The sequence below is a fragment of the Anabrus simplex genome, chromosome 3 (genome assembly GCF_040414725.1).
Source record: "Anabrus simplex isolate iqAnaSimp1 chromosome 3, ASM4041472v1, whole genome shotgun sequence".
In the NCBI taxonomy this organism is placed as follows: domain Eukaryota; kingdom Metazoa; phylum Arthropoda; class Insecta; order Orthoptera; family Tettigoniidae; genus Anabrus; species Anabrus simplex.
Window position 1 is genome coordinate 330,160,125 of NC_090267.1, and position 15,449 is coordinate 330,175,573.

The 15,449-nt window shown below is 37.7% G+C and overlaps 1 protein-coding gene across 1 annotated transcript in view; it reads left to right on the plus strand.

The window, feature by feature from the left end:
- Nucleotides 1–15,449, plus strand: part of LOC136866796 (uncharacterized) — a 382,310-nt gene that overhangs the window by 218,726 nt on the left and 148,135 nt on the right. Inside the window, exon 13 of the mRNA XM_068226847.1 lies at nucleotides 8,365–8,495. Coding sequence (XP_068082948.1) covers nucleotides 8,365–8,495 — 131 coding nt within the window. The remainder of the gene's footprint in view (nucleotides 1–8,364; nucleotides 8,496–15,449) is intronic.

Genomic DNA, 15,449 nt, shown 5'->3' on the forward strand with positions numbered 1-15,449 from the left:
ATGCGTAAGAGGAGACTGGGATTCTTTGGACATATCATGAGGATGCAGGATTCAAGACTTCTGAAACAACTAGTACAACACAATCTTGTCTCAAAAAATACCACAACAGGAAGTAAATGGATCAGAGAAGTAAGAGAGGATCTGAAGGAAATAGGCCCTACAACAGAAGACACCACAAATAAGATAAATTGAATACAAAACTCAATAATACGAACCTCCGCTTTACCCTTACAGGAAACAAACCAACAACATGCATATTTTCAACCGGAAGGGGCATGAAGATCGGAACGTCTGAAGAAGTACTGGGAGAACTGCAAAGCCCGAACAATCCCTTCAAAGAGACCTGAACGATGGACTGACTAAAGTGATCCTATGCGGTCATAAAAGAAAAAGAAGAAGAAGAAACAATCAATCCTTCAAATAACACAACAAAAAGGCTGTATATCCCCACTTTGATTTACCTTTCACATACTGTTGACCTTTGCATGGGATCATATGTATATCCACACAGAACTTCTCACCAATTGGTACTTTATTAAACTTTTCAATGAGGGGGTTGCCAAAGGAGCCCGACTTTATACGGTTTATCATTTGGATCTAGTTTCGTGTTACTAAAGTGAAGTCCTAATTTTATGGCTTCGCACCTGTTTCTACTCATTGTGTCAGCAACAACTGGAACTCAAGTTTTAGTTTTCCAATAGAAACAGGAGCTCGGCAAACCACAAATTGATATATGTAGACAACGCCCCACCAAAACATATTCGATTTCATGTTTGTTACACTTATTGGTTTTGCTGGATTCCGTTGAGTAGAATACAAATTTATTTGTTCCACTGTTGATTCCAAGATATTATTGTCAATCAGTTTTTTTTTAAATAAGGTATATCAGGTCCAGGTGGTAGGTGGCATTACAGCAGTTGTGCTACATGTGCTAACCTCCTTCCAAACAGTATTGTTTCCTCCACTCACCCTATTTGATTGTATTGTGCTGACACAACTAGATGCAACTTCTTGATCAACACTGATACTAATACTGGTACTCGCTGAATTCTCAGTTTTTGCTGTGACATCAGTCTCTGCTGACATGCTGTCGTTGCCTCCACCTTCATCTTCACTTTCGGGAATACCGGTACTGTTAGTATTGAAAAGCCTAATTCATCATCAGAATCAGATAAGGGAGAATCTTCAGAATCATATCCATTTATTTCCCTTAAATTGGCCATATTATCTGTTCCTTTACTACAGAAATGACTGGGATCCAACAGCCTGCAGCAAAATAAATAAATAAAAGCATGATTGCAGTTCTCCATTGCATAATGTGCCTTTCAAGTTATAAAGCAAACTTTATCGGTAAAACTAGGTGATGTACCCGTGCTTTGCTACGGAATTCTACATTGTATACAGAATTCTAGGTTAGGTAGTGTACACGTGAGTAAGATTATACTAAATTGCATAGCTCTTAATGTTACCCTAAAAACGCGATGGGGAAGCCACCAAACATCTTTCTCATGTGAAGACTGGGCTAGGGAATTTTTGTTTTAATCAACAATCAAGTTGGGGAGTTTTCATTATAATGGCAGACACTCACTCTCCATCTGCCTTTTTACATCCTCAAAGTCCGTCTTAGTGATTTTCCCAACTGAAATCAACATAGGTGGAATGTTGCGATTTAAAGTAATGCTATCATATGAAATACTCGATAAATGAAAAACCAGATATTTTCTCAAATTTTAATGAATAGTGCTACGCTGCCGATCTAACAGTCCAAAGTTCTAGAGCTGGAATAACTAGGCCACAGACAGCCATGAGCCATGAACACTCCTCTGACATATTCCGTAAAGAGTGCATACTGCTCATTCCAGTCAGTGCCTCAGAGTAGGGATCGAATAGCTGAAATACTATGATGAATCAATGTGTTACATACCAGCAGTATCAGAAAATGTATGAGTCAGAGGAATGGCCTGCTAAAGAAGAAAGTATCTAACTCCCCAGCTATTTCCTGCCAATATTCAGGCAGGCTGTTATACTTGATACGCAGCAGTAATCCCATCTATCGGAGATGAGTGGCAGCATACAGTAAGAGGCAAAGAATATCACAACAAACAATGGTCAATGTACTGTTATTGTTGATCAATTTTATGAGCTTTTGATATTGAAGGCCTTCACATTAATTTTAGTTTTCTTCCGACTGTGAAATTCCACTCTTATCATAGTCGGTATGACAAAACTTAATAAAACGCAAATTATCAGAAAATGTATTCTCTGTAACTTTCATTATGTAGTGCTCTTCGATAGGAACAATTAACATAAATACTTAAAAATTAAATTTTAGGCTCTTTCCCCTAAACTACCATTTCATCCAGGATGAATAAAATTATTTGTAGCCTAGACTGTAGTTTCTTATTCTCCGACTCTACATACAAATTTTCATTAAATTCTGTTTACACATGTTCTTGTGGCTTGGCGTTGATATGGACTTAGCAGTAAAAATACATGAATATCTCTGTTATCACAGCTGGTATGGTAAAAATGTATAAGACATTAAGGATCAGAAATTTAATTCTGTATAACTTTAGTTATGTAGTATTTATTGATAGGACCCTAATAACATACATATTTGAGAATTAAATTTTAGGCCTTCCGCTAAACTACCATTTCACTCAGCGTGAATAAAATGATTTATAGCCTAGATTTTCATGACTCATTCCCCGACTTTATATACCGATTTTCATTAAATGCTCTTCAGCCATTTTTCCGTGATGCATGATCATACATACAGATAGACAGACAGACACAGACATTACGGAAAATTAAAAAGTGCATTTCTTTGCTACTGTGGAGTCGTCCGATACAAAAATACCATTCTTCTTAAGTTCTGAGCAATGTACAGACAAAACACTTGTATTATATAAATAGATGAATAAAACTTACACATTATTATACAATACCTGCACATAGAAACATGTTATAAAGCTTTCCTTTGCTTTATGAAATTGTGTTTCTCATGGTAATTGTTAGAAAATGGAACCATGAAGCATCAATCCAGAAGAAATCCATGAAAGCAGGTTCCCAAAATAGCTGACATCTAGTGGAAAAGATCTGCACTACTGTAGCTTAGCAACCAGAAATAAGTGTAGCCATGCTGTGACTTCAAAACCATGGTGATTCAAGATGGAATAACAGTGTGCATACTTAAGATGTGTGTATGTCTAACCCATGTCCCATTTCTCTGTGGGATAGGGTATGAAGTGAGATGAATCTTTGTAGCAAGTTTTTGAAAACGAGATGCCCTTCCTGATCTCAACCTCATCAGAAGAATTAATGAGATGAAATGAATGATGTGATTTATGATATTAGGAAGGGAGAGGCTGAAACCTGGTGCTGGTTCATAGCTTACTCCTGTCCAATAGCACTAAGGGGTCTGCTCAAGGCCTAACGTCTTCATTTGACGGACAAATCATCATCAACAGCATTGTATGCCCTCATTCCATGTGAACACTGTGCAGATGTTTAGAATAAATTCAGGCTTTTGAGTGTGCATACAAAGATAATAAGAAAAACATGGTCTGTGATTTCAGTGTAACACTGGACAGCAAAGTTTTAAATTTCAGAAATGTCAATTAATGATATTCACCCAAATTTCACTGAAATCTGTCTGGTCCAAACCAAACTCTTCCACGGTGTGATAAAGCACTGGGACATCATAATCAACCGGATGAGTCCGGAGATGGTTGGTCTTCCATTCTCAATGAATGGAATAGATGTATGTGCAAGCAGAAAGAAAGGTTTTAGGAGGTCTGGTTTACCCCAATCAATCCATGAGGCAGATAACACAAAGAACCTTTAATTTATAGTGGATGGAAAGAATCTGTGCCCTTCTGCTCATAATTTATTGAATGTAATAATTTTAGCACCACATTTGTGGCTACCAAAAGGAAGTCTTGGGTCTGGAAGCATTTCACAGAAGTCATAGAAAATGAAGTGCAAATAAATTCTCAAACGGTATTGCGTATGTGTTATGAATAATTAACCAAAAATGTGATTCTTGAAAACTTAAGAGTCCCTCTCTTTGAGAGAAATGTTTACAACGTACTGCAATTCACACGTGAGCACAGAGAGCACAGCGCTGTTCACTCTAACTTAAGAGGAGATTTTGGCTGCCAGTTATGAGATTCTAGAGGGAGAAGAATTCCTGTAAGTCATTAATTTGGCAACCAACAACATTTATTTTTACATTTTAGTTTCCTATCTTTTCACTGAATTGTAATGAAAGATTTCTGACCACTGATGATCCTAGAGGAGAAGAATTCATGTTAGAATCCTGAAAATGACTTTGATTTTAACTATTGTGGTTTATATAGATATAGAATTGCCAGTCCAGCTCCTTGGCTGAATGGTCAGCATACTGGCCTTCTGTTCCAAGTGACCTAAGTTTGATTCGTGGCCAGGCCAAGGATTTTAACTGCATGTGGTTAATTCCTCTGGCTCAGGAACATCACACCACACTACCAAGCCACCACAGAGACATTTAATAGTGAATACATCATTCCACATAGGAATGGCATCAGGAAGGGCTAGTGCCTGTGAAAAATTCTTTTTTTCCTTGTGATGATAAGGCACCTCACCTACTAGCCCATTATTATTATTATTTTCCAAAATTGTGATACAAATAGAGCTTTGTATGAATAAGATGATTATTTTATAAAATCAATATATACATTGGAGAATGTCCTTTGGCTAATAATAAGGCCTGTAATTTCACTAGCACTATGTGTGAACATCAAATTAATTAACAAGATCACAACTGAATTAAATAAATACTGCACTTCCAATTTGATTCATGACAGCAGTTTTACCCATCATTATCTTGAAATAGATTAACATGTAGGCAGAGTTAGGAAGTAATTGAATGACTTGTAGCAAATACTTTTTTTAAAAAGCATTTTGATTGTAACCTTTTACAAAATGAAATATTTACTCATAATTTCTTCTTAAAATAGAATTTTCATCATTTTTATCATTGCATTATAGTAATCATAAATTCTAGTAATCGATATACACAGCACAAAAGCAGAAACGGGGAAAAAATAAAGTGATGATGAAGATGGCCATTTCAGTTCTACTACAGCAGAACCAGTAGCACTGAGTGAGGTGTTCTGTTAGGAATGTGTAGCTGTGAGTTTGCATTCAGGAGATGGTGGGTTCAAATCCCACCAACAGTGGCCCTGCAGATGCTTTTCCATGGTTTCCCATTTTCACACCAGGCAAAAGCAGGGCCTGAACCTTAATTAAGGACATGGCTGCTACCAGTACCTTCCCAATCCTAGATCTTTCTCCCTGAATTGCCAAAAACCTTTGATGTGTTAGTGCAACATTAAACTACTAGCAAGAAAGAAAAAAGAATCAGTAATTTCATCAGTGTTGGATGAGGTACTTTCTTATTTCTGCTGTCTTTGGACATTAAACTAATCCTACAAAATCTGTTACTGCTTGAAATGTTCTTAAAACTAAAGAAGTGTTTTCCTTCAAATGATCCTCTTGAGCGTCTTTTCAACGAATGCAAAGATGTACTTTGGTTTAGCAATAATAATTTTAATAACCAATTATTTTGTAAAATAAATGGCAAATTATCTGAAATACAGAAGTCAGTAAAGTAAAAATTACAGGAAAAAATCATTTTGAAAGTTCCACTTGGTGATGATAGCCACTTAGTGTCTTTATGCTAAAGAAACATTAAATTAAGTAATATCTTTACCTTTGAAAACTGTGATATCATTTCAGCTCCATGCGCAAAAAATATCCATGATTTCCGTAAGACTGGTGTGTGAAGTAATTTAATTGTACTTATAATTTTATTGATTACTTGTTGAAAAAATACCTGTAATTGTAATTGAGTAAAATATTTCTTGGGTAGCTGTAATTCTTTATTGCTAGATTTTTAATGCCGCGTTAACACAATGAGGTGGAAACAGAAGAGAGAGCACAGGAATATCGGACCAAGAAGTTGGCTGTAAAAAGACTAATAAAAAAAAAGTGCTGGGGATGACTTTACTATCACAATAGAGGAAGACTGCCAAGAAGTAGGAAGCTTCTATATAAAGTAGTGAAAAGTAAATGAAGTGAATATGGAAACATCCTTGTGCTGGAAACAAATGATGTTAGTTTGATAAAAACATAACAAGGGATCAGAGATGAAATGAAGAGGTACTTCAGCATGTTGTTAAATGGAGATGGAACCACCACCACCACCACCACCACCACCACCGCTGCCGCCGCCAACTGTAGAATAGATGATATCCACAAAAACCAACCTCCATGAACATAGCTTGAAGTCAAAACAGCACTACAGAACATTTAAAATGGAAAGTCCTCAAGCTTCGATGGTCTGACATCACATATGACAAAGGCAGCTGGAATACCAGGCTTAAATTAGCTATGGTTATACTGAGTGCTCTCAGTGATCCTGGAAGAAAACAAAATCCCAAAAGATTCGAGAAAAGGGAATCATCCCACTGTTTAAAAAGGGCAACCGACAGAAATAAATGTGGAAACTATAGGGGCATAGCGTTGTTGTCACACATCCTGAAGCTGTTGGAAAAGATCACCGAAATGAGATTTAAGAAGATAGTGGAACCTTTGCTTGAGAAAGAACAAATGGTTCAAGAAAGATCAAAGTGCTATGGATCTCATTTTTGCTACAAGAATGCTTACTGTAAAGTACTGGGATATGGAAAGAATCTTGTGATTACATTTCTGGACACTGGAAAGGTCTATGACAGTGTCCCTTGGAACAAGATCTGGAGTGGTGTCTCAACGGTGCACTAGCCGCCAGCATCTCAGGAAGGTGTAGAAATCCAACTGATGAGCCTACTGCTACAGTGGGGCGAAATGCTGGTGATTTTATGATTTTAAAAGCCTAAAGAACTTCATGATTTTAAGATCTGGGAATGTCTAGAAGACCTCAAGATGCCAAAGTACTTCACTAACAAAGTAACGATGCTATATGAGAATTGTTTCAGCTGTGTTCAGATAGGCAATGGATAATTAAAACGGTTTGAGACAAAGAGAGGTGTCCAACAAGGAAGTGCCCTATCGACACTCTTGTTCAGAATAGTTAATGGACAAGATCATAAAATCTATCCAGAAAATGTACAGCAGACCAAATGCTCTAATATTTGCTGATGATGTGCTGTTAGGGGGAGAAACTGAAGCTGAAGTACAGAAAAAACTGACTGAATAGAATAAAATGTTCAATACATTTGAGATGAACATAAGTAAAACAAAGACTGTAGAAATGACTATCAACAGGAAAGGAACAAACTCAAACCTCTTTTTGAAAGAAGCAAAATTAGAATCAGTTTCTCACTTCAAGTACTTCGGATGCACAATCTTCAAAGACAGCACTGTCAAACAGGAAATACTCAGCAGGACACAGAAAGCATCAAACTTTTACAATCAAGTCAGAAATCTACTCTGGAACTGCAAAATACCTCAAAAGAGCAAAAAAACCCTCTACCATACTTACTTTATACTGGTTCACACATATGGTTTGGAGACATGTACTCCACTAAACAATGACTACAGCAGAATTCAGGCAACAGAAATGAATTTCTTTAGAACTATGAATCAAACTACTTGAAAAGACAAAATCAGGAATGAAGTAATCAGGAAGGTAGCTGGCATTGAAGTCCCTATTTCCAGTGTAATAAAGAAGTGTAGATTTCAATGGTGTGGGTGCATTTTGAGAACGAAGAGCAAAGACCTGCCAGAAAATACTTCAAACTTACTGTCCAAGGTAAAAGACCAAGGGGAAGGCCGAGGAAATGCTGGATAGACATACTGAAATCAGATGTGGAGGAGAAAGGTCCCAAATGGGCAGATGTCCTGGAAGAGAAGATGTATACAAACAGGAAGAGATGGTGAGCGCTTGTACACTACACCCAGGAAACTGAAGTTGGAAAATGATGATGATGATGATGATGATGATGATGATGATGATGATGATGATGATGATAACACATTGAAGGTTTTCAACATCACAAGGTTGGGGGAGTGATAGGATTGGCATGGCAGTGTCCATGGCCTGGTATGAAAATGGGAAACCACGGAAAACCATCTTCAGGGCTGCCAACGGTGGGATTTGAACCCACCATTTTATGAATGCAAACTTACAGCTACACTACCCAAACCACACAGCTGAGTTGCTCAGTTAGCTGTAATTCATCTGAATTACTTTTTTCTTGTACTTTTCCAATCACTGCATGCAGGACATAAATTAAAACTGTAAAATAACAGTCTTTGTAAAAGGAATTCAAAATTTTTCTTTTTAATAATACATTTTCTAATGAGCTCATTATCTTTCAGGTGATGATGGACAAGGATAATCTGACATTTATCAGTCTACAGACACATGAGAAGCATTCACGTGATGTTTTGCAAGAAGTGAGTACAGAACATCTCCTGTCCTATTGGGAATGGCATGAGTTCACCATTAGGTGAGAATGAATGTACAACATTTACAAAGTAAGGTTATATGGTTTTCTTAATGGAAACAGAAAATTTTAGGGTAGCCTAGAGCAGTACCTAGTTGCAGCACACAGGAGAATGCTCTACTTCTCTCATAGCAAAACTTTTGAGTGTCACACTATGAGTCAAGCTCGTGTTTGTTAGGATGGTTGGTTGTTTGAAAGTATACATACGGAGGCAGTAGGCCAAATACACTACCTTCATAACACACATATACTTATAACACTTATGTAAATAAAAAATAATAGAAATAGAAAGACCGAGCTCGATAGCTGCAGTCGCTTAAGTGCGGCCAGTATCCAGTATTCGGGAGATAGTAGGTTCAAACCCCACTGTTGGCAGCCCTGAAAATGGTTTTCCATGGTTTCCCATTTTCACACCAGGCAAATGCTGGGGCTGTACCTTAATTAAGGCCACAGCCGCTTCCTTCCCACTCCTAGCCCTTTCCTGTCCCATCGTCGCCGTAAAACCTATCTGTGTCGGTGGGACGTAAAACAACTAGCAAAAAAAAAAAAAAAAAGAAAAAAAATGAAAATATGTCAAGGATTTTTCCATACTGTAATTATTATTATTATTATTATTATTATTATTATTATTATTATTATTATTATTATTATTATTATTATTGTTATTGTTATTATTATTATTATTATTATTATTATTAAAGTCACTTAATAGTGAGAAAACAATATGTATGTTTGAATTATACAATCGGACCAGAATCATCAGTTATATTTGGTGTCCATCAAGGGTCAGTACTAGGACCAATAATCTTTCTGATATTTATAAACGATAGGTATAGAAAACTGTCACTATTTGGTAAATTAATGTTATCTGCAGATGATATTTTCCTTTTTTATGAAGATATCACTGAAGAACAAATAATGGATAAACTACAAAGGGATTTAAATACTCTCCTACAATGGGTCACTGAAAACAATCTTGTTTTTAAATGCTTCTTAAACATTTTTCACAAGTCATCTTGCACAACAACCTCTTTAAACAGAATAAAAATTAAGACTCAAATAGCAGAAAGAGTAAGTTCATTTACATACTTAGGTCTTATTCTGAACACAACTTTATGCTGGAAAGAACATAATATATCCAGCATAGAACATAAGATCACTACTGTTATAGAAATGTTAAAAAGATTACAGGACATAGGGTTAACTACACAGTAACTCAGAAGCATTTATTTCTCTCTTGTTCACATGCATCTACTTTTCATGAATGTAATTTGGGGTTTGTCCAATAGAAAATATATAATTAACTTGAAATACTTCAAAAAAGGGCTTAAGATTAGTTTATAAATACAACATTTTGAAATACTCCATTGAGATATACAAGGACACAAACATCTTACCCTTCAGGATGCATAAGACATACACTGAAGCACTACTCATGTACAAATTTAAAAGTGGTATATCTCCTTAAACAAAGAAATGAGGTACAGAAATGAAATGGTGTATGGCTTTTAGTGCCGGGAGTGTCCGAGGACATGTTCGGGTCGTCAGGTGCAGGTCTTTTGATTTGATGCCCGTAGGTAACCTGCACGTCATGATGAGGATGAAATGATGATGAAGACGACACATACACCCAGCCCCCGTGCCAGCGAAATTAACCAATGATGGTTAAAATTCCTGACCCTGCCAGGAATCAAACCCAGGACCCCTGTGACCAAAGGCAAGCACGCTAACCATTTAGCCATGGAGCCGAACATTAGGTACAGGAAAGACATTCATAACTACATGAGATATGCACTGACCATCTATCTTCTTCAAGGTATGGAATAAAAAGTACAGCATATTCTGCCTCAGCATCTTATTAACAAATTGCTGACTGAGTTAAGGAGTATTAAATTTTTTTCACTATTTAAACTCCGTTTTTAGATATTTGTCACAAAAATATATATAAATGTTTATTTTATTTTATTTATTTATTTACATTTTATGGCCTACATTGGACCACTCTAGTCAATTATACAAAGGATTTCGGGCTGATAGGAAATCATGGCAGTGTACAAGGAATGTTGTAGTTGCATGCAAACAGCAAAAGCAGCAGTTATTGAATACTTTCTTATCGCCTTTCTTGAAAATTGGGATGATTATTCCTTTTTGTTAATCCTCAGGGATCTGCTTATTCTCCTAGACAATCCTGAGAGCTCGATATGTCCACTGCAGGCATACAGCTCCAGCTGCTTTTATCATCTCCACTGAACTGGGCGAGTTGGCCATGCAGTTGGGGGCGCGCAACTGTGAGCTTGCATCCGGGAGATAGTGGGTTCGAATCCCACTGTCGGCAGCTCTGAAGGTGGTTTTCTGTGGTTTCCCATTTTCACACCAGGAAAATGCCAGAGCTGGACCTTAATTAAGGCCACGGCCACTTCCTTCCAACCCCTAGGCCTTTCCCATCCCATCATCGCCATAAGACCTATCTGTGTCGGTGCGACGTAAAGCCACTAGCAGCTCCACTGAAATTTCATCTATTCCAGTAGTTTTTCCATTCTTCATCTTTCTAACTGCCATTTCAATTTCATTCATTGTAATCTATCCCTGGTGGCGGATAGTGGGTCCTCACTGGCTTGCCAGCAGGCTTGAGCGAAATAAAATAGCTCTTGCGGACCAAACACACAGCAACCTCTGTGGTTAATAACCATAGATGTAAATCGAAGCTTGCTCCACTTAAGGTTCATTACCTTCGATAGTCAATATGGCAGTCTTTTAAGAAAACTGCCAGGGATAGATAATCCCTGTCCAATTCTTTTTCACACCAGACTGTCCCAAATTTTAGTCCTGGGGACACTGTCATATGCCTTTTCATTGTCAATGAATGTCATCACCATATCATTCCCACACTCCCATTGCTTCTCTATTAGTTGTCTCATAGTGAAAATGGGCTCTATTGTTGACCTTCCACTTCTGAAACCAAACTGATTTTCCTGTATCTGATTTTCAACCCTCAACCTTATCCTACTTTCCAGTATCCTCTCCATTATCTTAGCAACATGGGATATCAGAGTAATTCTACTGTAGGACAAGTTGGTTCAAAATCATAAGTTGGCTGAGACAGGGATATGTTCTATCACAAATCCTGTTTACAATAGTAATGGATGACATCATGAAAACAGGACCACCAGGAAAAGCAATTAGTTGATGAAGAAATGGATAAAGAAATGGAGCTGTAGGCCTGCAGTGGACAAAATACTTAAAAGCAAAAAGAATAATAATTAGAACATGCATAAATAAACAGTATCAAGTTAATGGACAAGGGAGAATAGCATCAAATAAACCAGTTTATAAGGAAATTGAACCAGTATTGAGCACGATTAGGAAAAAAATGTGTATCATTCTTTAAACATCTTATCAGAACACCTGACACCAGAATTAGCAGCAGAATAATTGAAAAATTATTGAATAGCAAGACCAAGATTAAATGGATCACGGAAACTAAGAAGGATATTAAAGAACTACAAATAACAATAGACGATCTCAAAAACAAAACAAAAAAAAATGAAGATACTTCAAGACACACACATGGCTACAGACCAAGATCAATAAAAGGTCTAATGGGAGGGTATTTTCAACAGAACAAAGGAACGCAGCATCTCTCAGAATGAAATATAGTCTACATTGGTATAAGTGCTCCATAGCTTGCTCAACTCCACAGTCGCAAAAGGATGATGAGGTGGTGTAACCCCATTTCTGAAAATTATCTTTCGACCGCTGCTGTGAGCCTATTCAGAGTTTTCCACACAGGCCATTCTTCAGTGAAACAGGCAGCTAGATTTTCTCATGTGTCATCGAATGGTGTTCAGATCTCATCTTCCACAAAGATAATTGAGAAAATTTCTGTTGACCAGTATTATCTGTTTTTCTCAAGAAACTTTTCCTGGATATTAGTCTTGAAAGAAAGAGGAGGATGATAACCATATAATGGTTGTTTATTTGAGCTAATAACCTTATGCCTTTCTCTGTATGCAGCTGCTTCACACCTGATCTCTGGAGGAGCAATTCCAGCCAAATAGAGTGTATCCCCCGGTTTAGGTCTATATAACTCATTAAGAGTGATATCTACTTATTTAGCATGAGTGGAATTATACCACACTGGGCTGGCATATTCACCTGCGGCATAACACAGAGATAAAGCTGTAGTTTTAACTGCTTTTGCTGCTGCACCCCAGGATGTTCCAGTAATTTTGCATGATATGTCATTTCTTGCAGATACTTTTGGTTTCACATTCAGGCAGTGCTGCTTGAAAGTCAATGCATGATCAATAGTGACCCCAAGATATTTAGGTTGAAAACAGTGTTCCACATGTACTCCTCTCCAATGAACTTGAAGCTTCCTGTGAGCCTATCTATTCCTTAGATGGAATGCACACACTTCAGTTTTACTGGGATTTGGTTTTAACTGATTCTTACAATAGTAACTACCTAACTCTTCCAGAGCAGCATTCAGATTTAATTACACTTGTTCAAAGGTCTCACTCTGAGAAGAGAGAGCAAGATCATGAGTATAAATAAAAAGTTGTGTGTCTTTTGGCATAGGTTGATCGTTTGTATAAATGTTGAAAAGCAAAGGAGCCAAAACACTGTTCTGTGGTAATCCATTCTTTTGGATCCTCCATCGACTTCGCTGACCTTGAAATTCTACAACCGAGCTCGATAGCTGCAGTCGCTTAAGTGCGGCCAGTATCCAGTATTCGGGAGATAGTAGGTTCGAAGCCCACTGTCGGCAGCCCTGAAAATGGTTTTCCGTGGTTTCCCATTTTTACACCAGGCAAATGCTGAGGCTGTACCTTAATTAAGGCCACGTTCGCTTCCTTCCCACTCCTAGCCCTTCCCTGTCCCATTGTCGCCATAAGACCTATCTGTGTCGGTGCGACGTAAAGCAACAAGTAAAAAAAAAGACAAAAAATCTACAAAAGAAACTTTTATTTGAAGATCTTGAATCATTCATGCTAGATCATGGTATCTTTAGTCATACCATACATTTTACACTGGAGCATTTGGTGATTGTGTTGTAAGCTGCTGTTAGATCAATAAATGATATCGCAGTGACTTTTCCAGTTACAAAACTATCTTCAATATATATTGAGTTTGGTTGAGTATCTGTGCTGTACATTTCTTACCTGGTCTGAATCCAGCCTGTTGTGGAATTAGAAGGGGTTCAACTGCTTCTAATTGTCTACTATGAATCAGTCTTTCAAATATCTTGTAGAGGTGACAAAGAAGAGAAATTGGCCTATAACTCTTTGGATCATCTACTTGTTTTCCCAGTTTTAAAATGGCAACTACATGGGACTTCCTCCGTAACTTTGGGATCTGGCATCTGCTAAGGCATTTATTAAAGAAATATAGAAGCCAATCCTTCATTTTTGAGCCAAAATGTTTTATTTGTTTGACTCTAATATTGTCTAAGCTTTACCAACTTCAGCACTTTTTATTGCTCTCTCTAGTTCTTCTTGAGTAAATGGTTGAGAAAGACTGCTCAAATTTATGATCTTCAAAATCTTCTCTTGGCATGGCTATGATGCCTTCCAGCTGCTGGCATTTCTCACTCTCCATTAAAATGACATTGATCATTGTTTTAGTCTTACTTTCTCCCCATCCATACCTAGTTATTTTTTCTGAACCATGTATTTATTGCAATTAGACCATAATATATAAATGTACGAAAAACCTTATACTGAATGAGTTGGCTACATTGTTCAGGTCACATATCTCTGAGCTTACATTCAGGAGATAGTAGGTTCGATGCTCACTGTCAGCAGCGCGAAAGATGTTTCTCCGTGGTTTTCCATTTTCACACTATGTAAATGCTGGGCTACCTCCTTCCCAGTCCAAGCCCTGTCCTATCTCATCATCACCAAAAGACCTAACTGAGTTGGTGTGCCATTAAAACACTTGCAAAAGAAAAAGAAAAAACACTACATAGCTATGTATTGTCCCCTTCAAAATTGGCAAAATCATTTATTGGAAAGCATTTATTTCTACTGTGTGTTAAAATATTATTTTATGAACAAGGAAGGGAGTTTTATCACGTCGAGTTGACTGAGCGAGATACGCCAGGTGGCTGGGAATTCCGCTCAAGGCCAGGCGAGGGGAGAACGCAGAGACAGCTAGCCAAATAACCTTGGAATCAGCCGTGAATGACACGTGACCAGGCTGAATGTGTGTCAAGTGCTCGATCGATAATTGTGAAGGTGCATGACGTCTGACTATGGCAGCCAATCAAGCGATTAATTTGGTGCTAAGTTAATAAATTAACCAATCGCTTATGAGGAAAAGACGCACCCCTGTCTTAAGACAGTGAATAATGGATTTTCCTAGGGAAAATTTACACAGAAATTTCTACCTCTGAACACGTCTTGTGGAGGATTACTCTAGCTTCAACAGCGGACGGAAGAAGACGTATTTCGCTTACTGAGAAGAATTACTCTAGCTTCGACTACGGGCAGAAGAAGACTCACTTCGCTTACCAGGGAACTTCGTCATTCAGAGTCTACAACTGGTTACAACTGCAGTTCAGATGTTTGCGGATTCCATCTATAATTCAGCAGACTTTAAAAGTTAAGTTTCCTTGTCATCTTATCAGATATCGGTGTGAGTTTTGGACTTTGTCTTAGACGTGATTTTTAGTTTCAGCTTCACAAGATTTCCAATGAAGAGGTCACCGGTTCGAGTTCGAGTCAGGATGTCAGTCTTCTTTCTTCGTGAACGGTGTGATTTCCAGCGCGCCAGCATGTCTCCAATGCACGAGTAAAATGTAAGGCAGTCCAGACGGGCGTGACGAGGATCGATGGTGCGTAAGGTGATAATGCACTAGGTCATCAGCCCGAGTTCTACAACCGACAGTCACCACCAAGTAATATTTAAACTTTGTTATTCTTTCTTTCCTTTTGTAAAGTAATTGTAATGACA